Source organism: Lithobates pipiens, unplaced genomic scaffold (assembly GCF_037356315.1).
Source record: "Lithobates pipiens isolate NorthernLeopardFrog02 unplaced genomic scaffold, aLitPip1_a1.2 Scaffold_19, whole genome shotgun sequence".
Taxonomy (NCBI): Eukaryota; Metazoa; Chordata; class Amphibia; order Anura; family Ranidae; genus Lithobates; species Lithobates pipiens.
Genome location: NW_027507764.1, coordinates 291,695,366 through 291,712,806, shown reverse-complemented (window position 1 = coordinate 291,712,806; position 17,441 = coordinate 291,695,366). Strand labels below are relative to the sequence as shown.

The 17,441-nt window shown below is 45.3% G+C and overlaps 1 protein-coding gene across 2 annotated transcripts in view; it reads left to right on the top strand.

The window, feature by feature from the left end:
• The window catches only part of GABBR2 (gamma-aminobutyric acid type B receptor subunit 2), a 984,619-nt gene that overhangs the window by 951,174 nt on the left and 16,004 nt on the right, over positions 1–17,441 (top strand). For both annotated transcript variants that reach the window (XM_077492007.1, XM_077492008.1), the window contains exon 17: positions 12,252–12,381. In XM_077492007.1, the coding sequence (XP_077348133.1) occupies positions 12,252–12,381 (130 nt within the window). The remainder of the gene's footprint in view (positions 1–12,251; positions 12,382–17,441) is intronic.

Here is a 17,441-nt window from a genome sequence, read left to right as displayed (position 1 = left end):
CACTATATGGACCCCTTATATATTTATACATGGTGATAATATCCCACTTAATCTCCTCTTCTCAAGACTGAATAAATTCAGTTCCTCTAATCTTTCCTCATAGCTGAGGTCATCCATGCCTCTTATCAGTTTGGTTGCACTTTCTCCAGTTCCCTGATATCCTTTTTGAGAACTGAATGAATGAATGAATGAATAATTTGTATAGCGCTCAAAGCAAACTGAATCGCATCAAGGCGCTGTGCGAAGCTTTGTTGTCCAGATTCTAGAAGAGGAAGGTCTTGAGTTTTTTCCTGAAGACCTGGAGGTTTTCTTCCAAGCGGATGTTGGTTGGTTAAGCGTTCCATAGCCGCGGTCCTTGGACAGCGAATCTCCGTTCCCCCTTAGATTTTTACCAAGATTTGGGAACAAGGAGGAGGTTTTGGTTAGAGGATCGAAGACTGCCGTTGGGCGTGTAGTGTTTTATTTTCTCAAATAGGTATTGAGGAGCGTCTCCATGCATGCATTTGTGGGTGAGGCAGAGGGTCTTGAATGTGATTTGATTCTTTACGGTTAGCCAGTGTAGGCTCCTCAGGGTAGGGGAGATTGATTCCCAAGTTTTTTTCCCTGTTATCAGCCTTGCCGCCGTGTTTTGGATAAGTTGTAAGCGCGCAAGATGATATTGGGGTAATCCTAAGTAAAGAGAGTTTGCGTAATCAAGCCGTGAATTAACGACTGTTCCAACTACCACTGCTTTGTCCTTCTGTGGGATGAATGGGATTAGTCTGCGTAGCAGGCATAGCAGATGGTGAAAGCCACTGACTACTGCTCCTATTTGGGCATCCATTGACATTTGCGAGTCAAAGATGACCCCGAGACTCTTTGCCTTAGTCTTTGGGATGACGGTCTGTCCAAAAATGGTGGGTGGTGTCCAGGGGATCTTGCTTCGGGACTTATGGTTTGCATGGAGGATGAGAAGCTCTGTTTTTGATTCATTGAGTTTGAGGGAGTTAGTGGTCATCCAGTCTTCTATCAAAGCGAGGCAATTTTCTAATTGCTGATGATGGTCTTTTTGTTCAGTGATACGAAAGTAAAGTTGCGTGTCATCAGCGTACGAGTGGAAGCTGAGGTCTGATGATCTGATGATATTGAGGCGTGGGCGGATGTATATGTTGAAGAGCATTGGGACAAGGGCAATCCTTGGGGGACTCCGCAGGAGACTGCCTTGGTTTCAGAGGTGAATTCTCCTAGTTTCACTGTCTGTGACCGATTTCCTAGGAAGGATGTGAACCACTGAAGGTCTGAGCCTGTGACTCCTGCTACTTCTGTGAGGCGGATGAGTAAAGTATTGTGGTCTACTGTATCAAATGCTGCACTGAGGTCCAACAGTACCAGGAGACATGATGCTCCGTCATCCGCTGCTTCGAGGGTTTCGTCCCATATCTTGAGGAGTGCTGTTTCTGTTCCATGGCCGGGGCAGAAGCCTGATTGCAGCAGATCTAGAAGCTTGTGTGTATCCAGGTGGTGTTGAATCTGTTGAACTACCGCTTTCTCCATGATCTTGGAGTTGGTGATGAGGCTTGTAATCGGCCTTTCGATTGTTTGGGTCCTGAGGATCGAGGTTAGGTTGCTTTAGCAGGGGTTTGACGATCCCTTGTTTGAGGGCGCCCGAAACAATCCCTTCTTTAAAAGACTGATTTATGAGGTGGGTTATGGTGGGAGCCACGATGTCGGAGCATTCTTTCAGGAGTTTTAAGGGGAAGACATCAATAGGTGATGTACTGTCACAAAGGTTTTTGACAATGTTTTTAGTGAGGTCAGTGGTAATTGGGGTCAGCGAAAACTTTGGCGGTTGTGGGATGTTGGTGTAGATATCATCTTTTTGGTTTTGTTGACTGTGGTTGGCTGTTTTTTTCTGATGAATTGTTTTCCTGATGGTTTCGATTTTGTTGATGAAAAAATCTGATATTTCATTGCAGAAATCTTGGGTTTAGTTTGCTGGGGGCTCTAAGCATACCAGATTCATCGATGGAGCAACTATTTTAAAGAGTTCCAAAGGGCAGTTCAGGGCCGTTGAGTTTGCCTTTGAGAAATGGTCCTTTTTAGCTTCGAAGATTGCTTTGCGATAATTCACCATGAGCCCTTTGTAGTTTGTGCGGTTTTCCTTGGTGGGATTTCTTCTCCATGTTCTTTCAGCTCTTCTACATTGTTGCTTTAGTAGAGAGAGGTGGTCATTAAACCATCCCGAGTTTTTCCTCCTGATGCGTGTCCTGCGTTTTGGAGCTACTGCGTCTGCTGATTGTAGTAATACCTTGTTAAGGGAGCTGAGTATTTGCTCAGATGAGTGGCTTATATCCAGCGTTGCTATTTCGATTTCAGGGTGTGCATTGCAATGAGTTCTGTGAGAGGTGTAAGAAGATTAGTCTTTGGCCTAGGCGGTCTGTAGCATAGTAGAATGTGAGTGGTGTCATGGGGTGTTGATTGAAGATGTAGCGTCAGTGTCTCCATAAAAGCCACTGGGTTCTGTACCATTGGTTTGGTGAGCGCCAGGTGCGATTTAAAGATCACTGCTAGGCCTCCTCCTTTTTTCCCTTTCCGATGCTCCGTTAGGATCCTATAGTTCTTTGGCACCAAGTCGGTGAGGATGGTGTTGCAGTCGGGAGTAAGCCAGCTTTCAGTTATGAAGAGGCAATCTATGTTGTTATCGATGATGAAGTCGTGCACTTCCAGTCTGTGTTTGACTGCCGACCTAGTGTTGATCAAGGCGCATGCTAATTGTTGTGGATGAGTAGCTGTCTTCCTGTGTTTGACGGTTGATTGACGGCCGGTATTTAGTAGTCGTTTTTTTTGTAGGATTTTTTGTAAAGAAGGTGGCAATGTTGAGGTGGTATTCCTTAGTCTGTGGAGAACTTCTGCTGAGTATTTGAAGGGGCACATGGCCCGTGGAGGGAAGTTGACGGTCCTGGGAGGACAAAAGATGGTGATCCTGCTCTGGGATTTTATCATGTTGTCGGTCTAGTTATCAGCCTTGCCGCCGTGTTAAGGCTATTTGTAAGTCCGCTAGTTGATCTTTTGGTCACCTAAGTGGTCAGAGTATTTATATTGGGGTCGTGAATTCCTGGCTGTTCCAGCTGCCTCTGCTTGAAGCGAAGAACCTGGACCAGAAGATAACTGCTGGTGAAGGCTGAATGGTTGAGCTACTGTAATGAAGGTGTAAAATAATTTAGGTGCCGGTGCTGGGGGGGGGGGGGGGTCCTGTGGACCCACCGCCCTCCCGTTGATCCCGAGGAAAGTGAAAAAACCCCTGGCTGTGCCAGACAATTGCACCAATAGGGGGAAAAATTCCTTCCTGACCCCCGGAGGCGGTCGGACCGCAAGACCCTGGATCAACCGTGGGGGGAGGGGGGTCATGCGAGCTTACCGGGAAGGTGGTGGTCCTGGCTTGCTGTGCGGCGGTCCTGTTGTGGTGGTCCTGTCTTGCTGTCTCCTGGTGTCTCTGTGTAGCGGTCTGGTAGTGACAGGCAGCGGAGTACTGATTCTGGAAAAAGCCCGCACACCTACGGAGAGGAGGGAGGTAGGGTAAGCTGGGAGGTGGGCTCACGCGGTGAACTGGGCGGTGGGCCACAGCCACAGTCTTCCTTGTCTAGCAAGCTAGAGCATTGGAGGCGACCAATGATAGCTGTGGTTGATGCTCCCCCAGATGGCTGGTCGGCAGGGGACCAGGTTGCCAATAGAACCTGCTGAGGGGGGGTCTGGGGGGAGCTGAGGCAGTGCCTTGAGGTGCTGGGTGTACCAAGATGGCCACCGGGCTAGGCTGTAGCCTAGGCTCTGGCTCAGGCTGGAGTGGCTGGGTGGACCAATATGGCCGCCAGGCTAGGCCGAAGCCCCAGGCTGTCCCAGACTCGGCCTCCCAGTCTTGATGCAAGGTCCTTGCGGATGGGGGAGGGGTCAGGTCGGTGTGGGTTGCAGGGCCTGCCGCAGCGAGTAGATTTGAATGGAGGGGCAGGTGTGCACAGGAAATGGTCGGTGGAGGCACCGGGCTAGGAGCTGCTGTGTTTCCTGCGGGCGTGTCCGGAGTGGCTGGCGGCAAGCGGCAGCAGGGATCGTGCGATCTGAGGTGGGTGAGTCTAGTAGCGGCTATTGGTGGCTGGGGGGATCCCGTTCCTAAACCCCCGTGCCCAGTGGGGGGGGGTCGGGCTGATAGCCGGTTCTTACCGCTGGAGGTCTGGGGAAAGCTGAGGCTGGAGGGGCCGGAACTTGTGGACGGCTGGTGACAGAGCTTCTGACAGCGTGTCTGCTCTGTCTCACAGCACGTCTCCTCTGCTCTCTCAAGTGTTCCTGGTGCCCAAAACTGAACTGCATATTCCAGATTAGGTCTTACTAATGATTTGTACAGGGGCAAAATAACATCTCTCTCTCTGGAGTCCATACCTCTCTTAAAACAAGAAAAGACTTTGCTCACTTTGGAAACCGCAGTTTGACATTGCATGCTATTATTGAGCTTATGATCTACAAAACCCCCAGGTCTTTCTCCACCATTGATTCCACCAGTTGTACTCCCCTTAGTATGTATGATGCATACACATTATTAGCCCCCAAGTGCATAACTTTACATTTATCAACATTAAACCTCATCTGCCACATAGTCGCTCAAATAGTGCATTGAGGTCTGCTTGTAAATTGGAGACATCCTGTAAGAACGTTATTCCACTGCATAGTTTAGTGTCATCTGCGAAGACAGAAATGTTACTTTTAATTCCAGATCCAATATCATTTATAAAGATATTAAAAAGTAAGGGTCCCAGCACTGAACCTTGGGGTACATCATTGATAACCTTAGACCATTCAGAATAAGAATCATTAACCACTACTCTCTGAATTTTGTCTTTTAGTCAGTTTTCTATCCATTTATAAACTGATATTTTCAAGCCTGTAGACTTTACCTTACACATGATCCGTGTGTGGGAAACTGTGTCAAACGCTTTTGCAAAATCCAAGTATACCACATTCACCACCACCCCTCTGTCCAAGGTTTTACTTACCTCATAAAAAGAAATCAGGTTTGTTTGACAAATTCTGTCGTTCATGAATCCATGCTGTCTGTTGCTTAAAAATATTTAGCCTAGTTGCAGCCTAGTTCATTAAATTGATTCATAAGGAGCCTCCACCTTCTATGTATTCTGCCATTGGTTCCAATGTGAACCAAGACAGCTGGGTCATGCCCAGCCCCTCCCAGTAATTTATCAACCCATCCACCACATGCCGAACCCTAACACCAGGGAGACAGCAAAACATTCGGTTAGATCCTGGAGACAAATTATTCTATCAGTCCTTCTGATTATAGAATCCCCTATTACCACCAACTGTGTAGGCCTATCTGCACTCCCCTTGTCACCTCTACCAGATGGGCTGCTCTCCTGGCTGTTAGGGGTAGCAGTGACATCTAGGGCTGCCACCTCTGTGTTTGCCACCTCCACAACTTCACCCAACTTGGCAAATTTGTTTTGATGCACAAATAAAGGATGGGCCTTCCTTTTCTGTGAGCCACTTCCACTCCCTCTAACTACATTAACCCATCTCCCCATCTGATAATCCTGACTTGCCCCTCCACATCACACATACTGACCACTTGCTCAGCGAGCAGAGGACCCCTTTCAAGGTTGCCCTTATGGCCCAGTGTTGCAGCTTGCTTCTCCAGATCTCTAATGTGAGCTTCCAGAAGGGCAACTTGCTCACATCTGTCACAGCGGTATCCATCCTGGAGCTGCTACACCAATTTTGCATACATGTGGCACACTGTGCACTGAGCAAAACCTTCAACCCTGCTAGCACTCAATATAGTTACCGTATTTTTTGGCGTATAACACGCACTTTTTTCCCCTTAAAATCAGGGGAAAATCGTGGGTGCATGTTATACGCCGATCCCTGCTGATTGTAAGGAAGCGAGCAAGCAGAGCCGAGATACACAAAGCCGAATTACACTCGGCTTTACTCGGCTCCTCTCGCAGTCCCGCCCATCGCCACTGTTTGTGAGAGGAGCGAGCGCCGCTGACATACAGAAAGCTGAATGTACTTTGGCTAGTCTCGGCTCCTCTCGCAGCCCCTGACTGTGAGCAGAGCCGAGTCTAGCCGAAGTACGCCCGGCTTTCTGTATCCTATCTCCACTCACTCCTCTCAGCTGTCCGCTCACAGTCAGTGGAAATTGGTGCCAAATTTAAAACAGAGGAATGCTGCAAAGAGACACGCAAGGCTGCAAAGGCACTGGGCAAGGCTGCAAAGGTACAGGACAAGGCTGCAGATGGACACTGGGCAAGGCTACAATGATGGACAAGGCTGCAGATGGACACTGGGCTAGGCTACAATGATGGACAAGGCTGCGGATGGACACCGGGCTAGGCTACAATGATGTACAAGGCTGCAGATGGACACTGACAAGGCTGCATTGATGGGCATTTTAATGTAAGTTTTTTTCCTTAAACTTCCCTCCTTAAAATTCCCTCCTAAACTTGGGGTGCGTGTTATACGCCGATAAATACGGTACTTATAGGAAGTTTAAGATGTTACTTACAGGTTAGAAGGCTCTTGTATTAACCCCTGATTTTTTATAATATATATATATATATATATATATATATATATATATATATATATTCACAGGTTTAAAGTATAACGAAAGGCACAACTTTTTTTATGTTTTAAATAATCTGAAGAGGTATTAGAGCACTTCTCCGTTTCTATTGCTATCTGTGCCCCCATTATCATTGTAAAAGAAAATCCTAAATTTTGGGTTGTCCCCGGAAAAGTAATCTTCCAGTGTGGATACTAGTTCTGGTGACCTGGGAGTCCCGAAGGAATTCCCCTAATTTGCAGAGATTTTCTCTCACTTCCCGTTTGGCTATGGGTTAGAAAGTGAAGGGAGATGCCGAAAAAAAATATGACAGGGTTATAACCCTCCCTTGCTCTATTCAAATTGAAAAAAACATTTTGCATATAGTTCAACTTTATGATGAAAAGAACCAACATGATAATACTACAAAATTAAGGAATGTTAAAAGTCAATTCTTATTGCATTGATTTTTTGTGTATATCATGATGTTATTTACTTTATTTCGTTTATTATTACATGGACAGATCTATTTTCAGATTTCTATAAAGAAACAGTGTAGATCAGGGCACCTTAGAATTAAATTACTGTATATTACACATGTTTTTATTCTTAGGGGAATTGTCCTTAAGAATAGTGTTGGTTGAATGGCCCAAGCAAGAGTTTGAGCCAAGCATTGGCTGTTCGGTGCTTGTTCATCCATCACCCGAATTTGCAGGGTGTTCGGCGGGTGTTCGCCCAGCCGAATGCCCTATAATGCACTGCATGCTGCACAGTGCATTTTGTGCCCTTATTGGGCAATGCAGAATAGGCTGGTTGTTACCCATTTGCCGACCACCATCGTTATACGTTGGCTGTTTGAAGAGGAATATCCTTGTTATGGCAGCAGCTAGCTATCATAACCCCGGTATCTCTTCAAGAGCGGGCGATCGGCTTTCAGATAAAAGTGGTCTATGCAGCAGATTCACAGTGAGATCACTTTTATCAGTTACGGGAGAGGGACACCCTTCCCGCCACGCTCTGGTGCCCTCCTTACCAGAGCCACTAGCAGCGGCGGAGGTGATCAGATCCTTCTCCATGAGTGAGGGGAAGATAGCCCCCACCCAGCTCCATACCATTGCAGGGCGGAAGCAATGTCAAAACATCACTTCCGCCCATAGCTCTTAAAGGGACATTTTTATTTATTTATTTATTTTCAAATGACATTTTTTTTTATTGCATTTTAGTGTAAATATGAGATCTGAGGTCTTTTTGACTCCAGATCTCATATTTAAGAGGCCCTGCCATGCTTTTTTTCTATTACAAGGGATGCTTACATTCCTTGTGATAGGAATAAAAGAGACACATTTAAAAAAAAAAAGAGCAGTGTAAAAATAAAAATTAAAAAAGTAAAATGAATAAGATTTCTTTTTTTTAAACGCGCCCCGAGTTCGCGCCCAGAAGCGAATGCATACATGAGTAGTGCCCGCATATGTAAACGGGGTTCAAATCACATATGTGAGGTATTGCCATGAGCAATAAGTCTAGCCCTAGACCTCCTCTCTAACTGTAGAATTTTTTAAACATCACCTATGGAGATTTTTAACCACTTCAGCCCCAGAAGAATTTACCCCCTTCCCGACCAGAGCACTTTTTGCGATTCAGCACTGCGTCGCTTTAACTGACAATTGCGCGGTTGTGCAACATTGTACCCAAACAACAAATAGAGCTTTCTTTTGGTGGTATTTGATCTCCTCTGTGGTTTTTATTTTTTGCGCTATAAACAAAAAAATAATTTTGAAAAAAACTCATTATTTTTTACTTTTTGCTATAATAAATATTCCCCTCAGTTTAGGCCGATATGTATTCTTCTACATATTATTGGCAAAAGATTTATAGCATTTTTATTATTATTATTTTTTTTAATAGTAATGGCAGTGATTTTTATTGAGACTGCGACATTATGGCGGACACATCGGACAATTTTGACACATTTTTGGAACCATTGGCTTTAATACAGCTATCAGTGCGATTAAAAATGCATTGATTACTGTAAAAATGTCACTGGCAGTGAATGGGGTTAACATTAGGAGATGGCGAAGGGGTTAACTGTGTTCCCTGGGAGGTTACTCTAACTGAAGGGGGCGGGGCCTAACTAAAGGAAGTTACGGATCGTGGTTCCTACACACACACTCGTCCCTGTTCTGTGTCTCCTGGTCAAGATCACTCGTGGCCGGCGTCATTGCGACAGTCGGCCACCAGCATTGCTACCCCGCTGTGCAGTGGGTGCGCACGTGCCTGCTATCCGGACACCATGTGATCACGTACAGTAACGTGGTTTCACGCAGGAGAGCCAACCTGCCACAGTAAAACGTGGCGGCTGGTCCAGAACCAGTTAAGGGTAAAAGTTTGTTGCCATTCCACAAGCGGGCGCATTTTTGAAGCGTGACATGTTGAATATCAATTTACTCGGTGTAACTTTACTGTTGCCTTATTTATTAGTTCAAAAAAGTGTATTTTTTCCAAAAAAAAGTGCGCTTGTAAGACCACTGCGCAAATAGGGTGTGACAGAAAGTATTGCAAGGACCGCCATTTTATTCTCTAGGGCAGTTATTCTCAACCAGGATTCCTCCAAAGGTTGCTAGGGGTTCCTTCGGCATTGGGCAATTTCCCACTGACACCATTGATCTTTTTAGCTATCTGTAAGGATGCAATTCTTCCAAATGACCACAAGTGTAAACACCATTCTTCCAACTGTCCATCACACTATTGTATCATGAGTTGTAGATTTCAAATTTTTAGCAGGGGTTCCCCGAGACTGGAGAACTATTTCAAGGGTTCCTCTATGTTGAAAAGGTTGTGAAAGGCTGCTCTAGGGTGTTAGAAAAAATATATAGTGTTTGGGAGTTCAAAGTAATTTTTTAGCAAAAAAACCTTTTAAACCCGTAAACACCAAATCTCAAAGCGAGGCTCTGTCCTTAAGTGGTTAAGGAGCGGAGCCGGGAAGCTGATGAGTGATATCAAGATATCAGATATCAATGGGTTTCCCCGCTGACAGCTGAATAGAAAAAATTGCCAGTAAAAAAAAAAAAAAACATCTTCCCCCAACCCTGGGATGTGGTTGTGGGGGTATACGAGCGAGGGGCTTATCAGAATCTGGAAGTCTATTTTAACAAGGGGGGCCCTCAGATCCTGCCCCCCCCATGTAAATGCGTATGGTGGTACATAGTACCACTACCCATTCACCAAAAAAAGTGCCAAAAATTTATAAAAACACAGACAGTTTTTGACAATTCCATTATTAAAAATTTTTAAAAAGTGCCCCCCCCCCCCCATGTAAATCTATTGTCAATCACACCGAACAGTGCACCCGAAACAAAAAAATGCTCCTGCCGTCCATGAAGACTGGTCGCTTACTGCAGGCTCCACCCTAGGACTTTTACAGGTAAAGGGTGGAGAAGCCACCTGGCAACGTCATATGACATCGCTGACCCAGCACCCCACGTTGTTTTTTCTTAATTTTTTTAATAGCCGGGTGCCTGGCAATTGTAACCGCAAATGAATTAAAATGTGATTTGACTTCTTTTTTTTTTTTCTTTCGAAATTTTATTTTTGCTGCAGCATGTTCTATGCATGCTACAGATGCACCACTTTACAGACAGACTAATTGAACCCCCAGGCTCTATATTTGAAGGAATTTTTGGTTTTTATTGTTGCAGTTTAAACATCATTAAAATCACTGCTCCTAAAAAAATTGCATTGATACATGTCCCCCAGGGCAGTACCCAGACCCCCAAACCATACCGCTTTCAAGGCCAATTCTTGCATTATAAGCCTTCAAAATGGGCACTTTGGGAGCAATTTTATTTTCAGGTATTTTGATTTTGGGCTTTCATTTTGGACTAGTATTGCAATACCCATGTACATTTTCACAAAACATTTCTATGAAGTCTATTGGTTAAATGGTTGCAAAGTTGCTTGCATACAATTTGTTTCTGATATGTGATATGCTGTGTGCTATTATCTTATATACAGTATCTCACAAAAGTGAGTACACCCCTCACATTTTTGTAAATATTTTATTATATCTTTTTATGTGACAACACTGAAGAAATTATACTTTGCTACAATGTAAAATAGCGCATGTACAGCTTTTATAACAGTATAAATTTGCTGTTGCCTCAAAATAACTCAACACACAGCCATTGTTGTCTAAGCCCCTGGTGAAAAAAGTGAGTACACCCCCAAGTGAAAATGTCCAAATTGGGCCCAAAGTGTCAATATTTTGCGTGGCCACCAATATTTTCCAGCACTGCCTTAACCCTCTTGGGTATGGAGTTCAACAGAGCTTCACAGGTTACCACTGGAATCCTCTTCCACTCTTCCATAACAACATCACGGAGCTAGTGGATGTTAGAGACCTTGAACACCTCCAACTTCCATTTGAGAATGCCCCACATATGCTCAATAAGGTTTAGGTCTGGAGACATGCCTGGCCAGTCAATCACCTTTACTGTCAGCTTCTTTAGCAAGGCAGTGTTCGTTTTGGAGGTGTGTTTGGGGTGGTTATCATATTGGAATACTGCCCTGCGGCCCAGTCTCCAAAGGGAGGAGAACATGCTCTGCTTCAGTAAGTCACAGTACATGTTGGCATTCATGGTTCCCTCAATGAACTGTAGCCTAGTGCTGGCAGCACTCATGCAGCCCCAGACCATGACACTCCCACCACCCTGCTTGACTGTAGGCAAGACACACTTGTCTTTGTACTCCTCAGCTTGTTGCCGCCATACACGCTTGACACCATTTTAATCAAATAAGTTTATCTTGTTCTCATCAGACCACAGGACATGGTTCCAGTAATCCATGTACTTAGTCTGCTTGTCTTCAGCAAACTGTTTTCAGGCTTTCTTGTGCATCGTCTTTAGAAGAGGCATACTTCTGAAACTTCAGCCATGCAGACCAATTTGATGCAGTGGCCGGCATATGTTCTGAGCACTGACAGGCTGATCCCCCACCCCTTCAACCTCTCCAGCAATACTGGCAGCACTCATATGTCTATTTCCCAAAGACAACCTCTTGATATGACACTGAGCACGTGCACTCAACTCCTTTGGTCGACCATAGCGATGCCTGTTCTGAGTGGAACCTGTCCTGTTAAACCACTGTATGGTCTTGCCTACTGTGCTGCTGCTCAGTTTCAGGTTCTTGGCAATCTTCTTATAGCCTAGGCCATCTTTATGTAGAGCAACAATTCTTTTTTTTTTTTTTACAGTTCTTTGCCATGAGGTGCCATGTTGAACTTCTAGTGACCAGTATGAGAGAGTGAGAGCAATAAGACCAAGTTTAACACACCTGCTCCCCATTCACACCTGAGACCTTGTAAAACGAATGGGTCACATTGGGAAATGTGCTTATTGGGCCCAATTTGAACATTTTCACTTAGGGGTGTACTTACTTTTGTTGCCAGCAGTTTAGACATTAATGGCTGTGTGTTTAGTTATTTTGAGGGGACCGCAAATTTATACAAGCAGTATGCGCACTGCTTTACATTGTAGCAAAGTGTCATTTCTTCAGTGTTGTCACAGGAAAAGATATAATAAAATATTTACAAAAATGTGAGGGGTGTACTCACTTTGTGAGATACTGTTCATATGTAATAAGAAAAATAAAATATTATTCTGTTATTTTGTAGCTGGACAAAGACCTTGAGGAAGTAACAATGCAACTTCAAGATACACCTGAGAAAACAACTTATATCAAGCAGAACCACTATCAGGATCTGAATGATATACTCAGTATACGAAACTTTACAGACAGCAAAGGTAAGATACACTGAAACAACCTCTTGGCGGAAGACGACAACACTGTAAAACAATTATGAAGGTCTGTTCATATAATAGTTGCATAATATACATATTTAGGAAATGTAGGGAACATTTTCTTTTCATTTTCACTTTCTATTGGCATGCCTACACCAAATTTTCAATTTCAGCTTTTTTCTGCTGTTTACCCTGTCACCTTCTAAAGTTTTGCCTAACATATGGTAGAAATAGTTAGGTAGAAATGTTTTCTTGTGCTTACTACAAGTGCCTCTTATGCCACGTACACACGATCGGATTATCCGGCGGACCAGAGTCCGCCAGATAATCTGCCCGTGTGTGAAGTCTGGCAGACTTTTTCTTCCCAAAAGAAGTCTTGACTCAAAATTATCCGCCGGACTCGGCAGTCCGGCGGACAATCTGTCCTTCTGTGTGCTAGTCCGCTGGACTTTTGAAACGAACGGACTTGCCCACGCACGGAGTAAAGTCCAGTCATTTTTAACGGGGCTCCAGGTAGTAGACGGGACTAGCACAGGAAGTCAATGTTGCCGCCTCCATTGGCGAGATTTACACCTCGCGAGCCCCAACACCTGGTATGGATTTAAAGGGGAACACCTACACTGAAAAAACGGCGTGGGGGTCCCCCCAAAGTCCATACCAGACCCTTATCCAAGCACGCAGTCTGGCCAGTCAGGAAAGGGGGTGGGGACGAGCGAGCGCCCCCCCCCCCCCCGAGCCGTACCAGGCTACGTGCCTTCAACAAGGGGGGTGCTTTGGGGAAAGGGGCCCCGAGGGCCCCACCCAAAGCACCTTGTTCCCATGTTGATGACGACAAGGGCCTCTTCCCGAAACCCTGGCCGTTGGTTGTCGGGGTCTGTGGGCGGGGGGCTTATCAGAATCGGGGAGCCCCCTTTCATTGACAACGAAGGAGAAAGCCGGGCTCCTCCGCTAGTAAAAGAGCTAGTAAAAGAGCAGAAGATAGAGGAGGAGTCCGGCGAGAAGACCCCCGAAGATGGAAAAATACCCCTGGAGCTGTCTAATAAAGTATTTTAAAAACCTGTGTTAACACTTTTTTCCCCCAGGTGAATGGATAGAGGTACATCATAACCCATACTCATTCACATAGGGTGGGGGACCGGATGTTGAGGGCATGTGGCCTGGTACGGCTCAGGAGGGGAGGGTGCTCGTCCCCACCCCCTTTCCTGACCGGCCGGGCTGCATGCTCAGATAAGGGTCTGGTATGGACTTTGGGGGGGGGGCGTTTTTTCGGCATAGGGGTTTCCCTTTAAATCCATACAAGGTGACGGGGCTCACGATGTGTCAATCTCGCCGATGGAGGTGGCGACATTGACTTCCTGCGCTAGTCCCGTCTACCTGGAGCCACGTTCAAAATGAACGGACTTTGCTCCGTGTGTGGGTAAGTCCGTTCATTTCAAAAGGCTGGGCGTGTGTGCGCAAGTCCGCTCGTTCGGAAAGTCCGGCGGACCTCCACTGCAAAGTCTGGCGGATTGTCTGCCGGATAGTCTGATCGTGTGTACGCGGCATTAAAGGTAGCAAATACAAGTGGTCAGCAGAATCACTGAGATATCCATTTTTGGTTCTCCTGACAATTTTCATTGGGTTCTCGCTCTGATCTGCAGAGAATACAATATTGCTAGGCCCTTAAATTTAAGATTGCTTTTGCCTACTGCACTCTGGCATCCTTTTCAGATGGTGATACCGTGGGTAATCACCTAGTCTACCAGTCAGTGGCGTAACTAGAACCTTCAGGGCCCCAATGCAGGAAACCTTGGAGGGCCCCCCCCCCCCCCGACCTCTGGACAGGGCTCTTTTCTCTGAGCCCGATGGTGGAACACCAGGGCCCAGTCCCAAGTGGGTGGCCGCATATAAAGGAACCGATTTAAAAAACATCAATTACAGCCACTGTGCCCATCAAACGCCACCACTGTACCATCAAACCCCACCACTGTACCATCAAACGCCACCACTGTACTATCAAATGTCATCACTGTGCCCATCAAACTCTGCCGCTGTGCCCATCAAACTCTGCCGCTGTGCCCATCAAATGCCACCGCTGTGCCCATCAAATGCTGCCAATGTACCCATCAAATGCTGCCACTGTGCCCATCAAATGCTGTTGGTGTGCCCATCAAATGCTGCCACTGTGAATCCCCACCACCCGCTCGCTGTCTGCCCGTCACTTACCCTGTCTTGGTGGGGCAGCGGGTAATGGCCATGAGCGGGGTCCTCCATGCATCTCCTGCCATCCTCATCTCCCACCCTCTCCTCCTGATAGGCGTCCAATAGCTGCGCCTATCGTTTCAGCCAATCAGGTGATGGGTAACAGACCCGCACACCTGATTGGTGGAGCGATGGTTCAGTGTTAATGAATATTAATTCACTTTTCTAACACACCTGGGTAGACTGTGAGCGTCAAGCATGGCGCTCGCAGTTCACCTATTTTGAAGGCTATTAGAGCCCATGGCTTTAATCAGGTGCTGCAAAAACACCCCCCACCACTGTAATTCAGGTGCCCGTCACCCCAAAAGGGACCAGACACCTAAATATGGGGGTGGCAGCGGTGGCCATGGATAGATTCATGCTATGCTATGCATGAATCTATCTATTATTATTATTATTATTATTATTCAGGATTTATATAGCACCAACAGTTTGCGCAGCGCTTTACAATATGAGGGCAGACAGTACACTTACAATACAAATCAATACAGTAGGGATCAGAGGGCCCTGCTCGTTAGAGCTTACAATCTAGAACATTGGTCATAGAGGGGGTGGCTGGAGAGAGGGGGTGGCACCTGTGCACCCTTTTGGATGTGCCGCCACTGATAAACACATGCACATTCACATGCATACATATGCATACATGCACACTCACATACATGTGCGCACACACATGCATACATACACATACATATATGAACACACACACACATACAAGCATGCTCACACACACACACACACACACACACACACATACATGCATGCACACACGCGCATGCTCACACATACAAGCATGCTCACACACACACATACAAGCATGCTCACACAGGCACACATACAAGCATGCTCACACGCACACATACAAGCATGCTCATACACGCACACATACAAGCATGCTCACACACGCACACATACAAGCATGCTCACACGCACACACATACAAGCATGCTCACACACGCACACATACAAGCATGCTCACATGCACACACATACAAGCATGCTCACACACACACACACACATACAAGCATGCTCACACACACACACACACATACAAGCATGCTCACACACACACACATACAAGCATGCTCACACACACAAGCACATACAAGCATGCTCACACACACAAGCACATACATACATACAAGCATGCTCACACACACAAGCACATACATACATACAAGCATGCTCACACACACAAGCACATACATACATACATACAAGCATGCTCACACACACAAGCACATACATACATACATACATACAAGCATGCTCACACACACACACATACATGCACGCTCACACACACACACATATAAACACATACAGTAGCTAGTCTTATAAAAAAAAAAAAGGCAGACATTTACCTTGGCTCTTCCTGCCGGGTACTGCACTGTAAGGGGAGACAAAGAGCACACACACTTTACTCTAATGTGAGGAGCTCCCGCACAGTGACGATTTCAGTTCAGCTGATGATCTGGGAGCTCCTCTCAGCCTCCCCTCCTATGGAAGAGTACAAGGGGCCCTCAAGGGCCCTCTACAGCAAGGGGCCCAGTCGCCATGGCGATCTTGGCAACCCCTATAATTCCGCCACTGCTACCAGTGCTAGAAATAGACCTGGTGGATCTACCTGCTTACATCCTTTTTTTCAAAATTCCATAAGCTCAATAGTGTTTTATGCATCCACAAAAAAAAAAATGTGTGGCAACGGTGTTCATATGTATGAACATCTGTGGCCAAACAGGGATAGTTTGCTATTTTGTCATCCCACATGTTAGAAATTTGTGGATAATAAGATACTGAATAAAAGATTTCATACTTTTACATGTAATGTATATTTAATTGCAGACTAGGCACTGATAAAGGAAACCAAAGATAATAGTTTGACAACATTAGGAATTTCTCAAAAATGAGAGAAGATACTGCCAAATGGTAATTTGCCTGAGGGGATTCAGTGCACTGTCACAGCTAAACACTTTAAAAATAACATTCTCATTCTGTATGAGATATTCACATTATTTCCTGCCAGAAAAATCCACGTACACTGAGAGGTTTGTTACACACTAGTGATTCTTGTAACGTTATGTATATCAAATCCGCAGTAAAGAACGACATCACTAAATCATTCTTAGGTCTCAATATAAAAAAAACAAAGAAACCCTTTTAACTATAAAACGTAAAAATGCTAATTGTATTTTCCCAAGACATATTAGACACAGGTTTTTTTTTTTTTTGTGTATTTGCCAGACTACTGTTAGGCATGAATAGAATTTAGCTATGTGTCATTTCTACTGGATAATTTCTTTGAATAATGATCTTTTTTGGGCCCATTACCATTAATCTCATATAAAATGCATAAAGTTTAATCCATGAGGGTAGCAGATGCAGTTTGCAGCACCTGAGTCATTTTAAACCTTCTTTTGGTTCAGATTCAATAGTAGAATAGAGAAGTTTAATGTAGAAAAGACAAGAAGTGCGCCAAACTAAGTGTAGTATATAAGGTAGATTACATTTAATCTGATAAAATCACACAGCCAATTGGCTACTCACAAAAGGACATTGTAGTCAGGCATAAAATGTTAAGGAGGGAGGGTAATCACAGCCACTTCTATCCGGAGGAGCAGAGATGATAAACAGCTGGAACGGCCATTCAAGATGTTCAGCAGCAGAGGCTGCGGTGTAGCACTTCCGGTTCCGGGTTCTCGGACTCTCCGGACGTTAGAAGGCACTGATACTGCCTATTGCCATCATCTGGACATCCACGAGGCAGCGTTTTCTACAAAACCTAGGCTGCTACACCGTAGCATCTGCTGCTGAACATCTT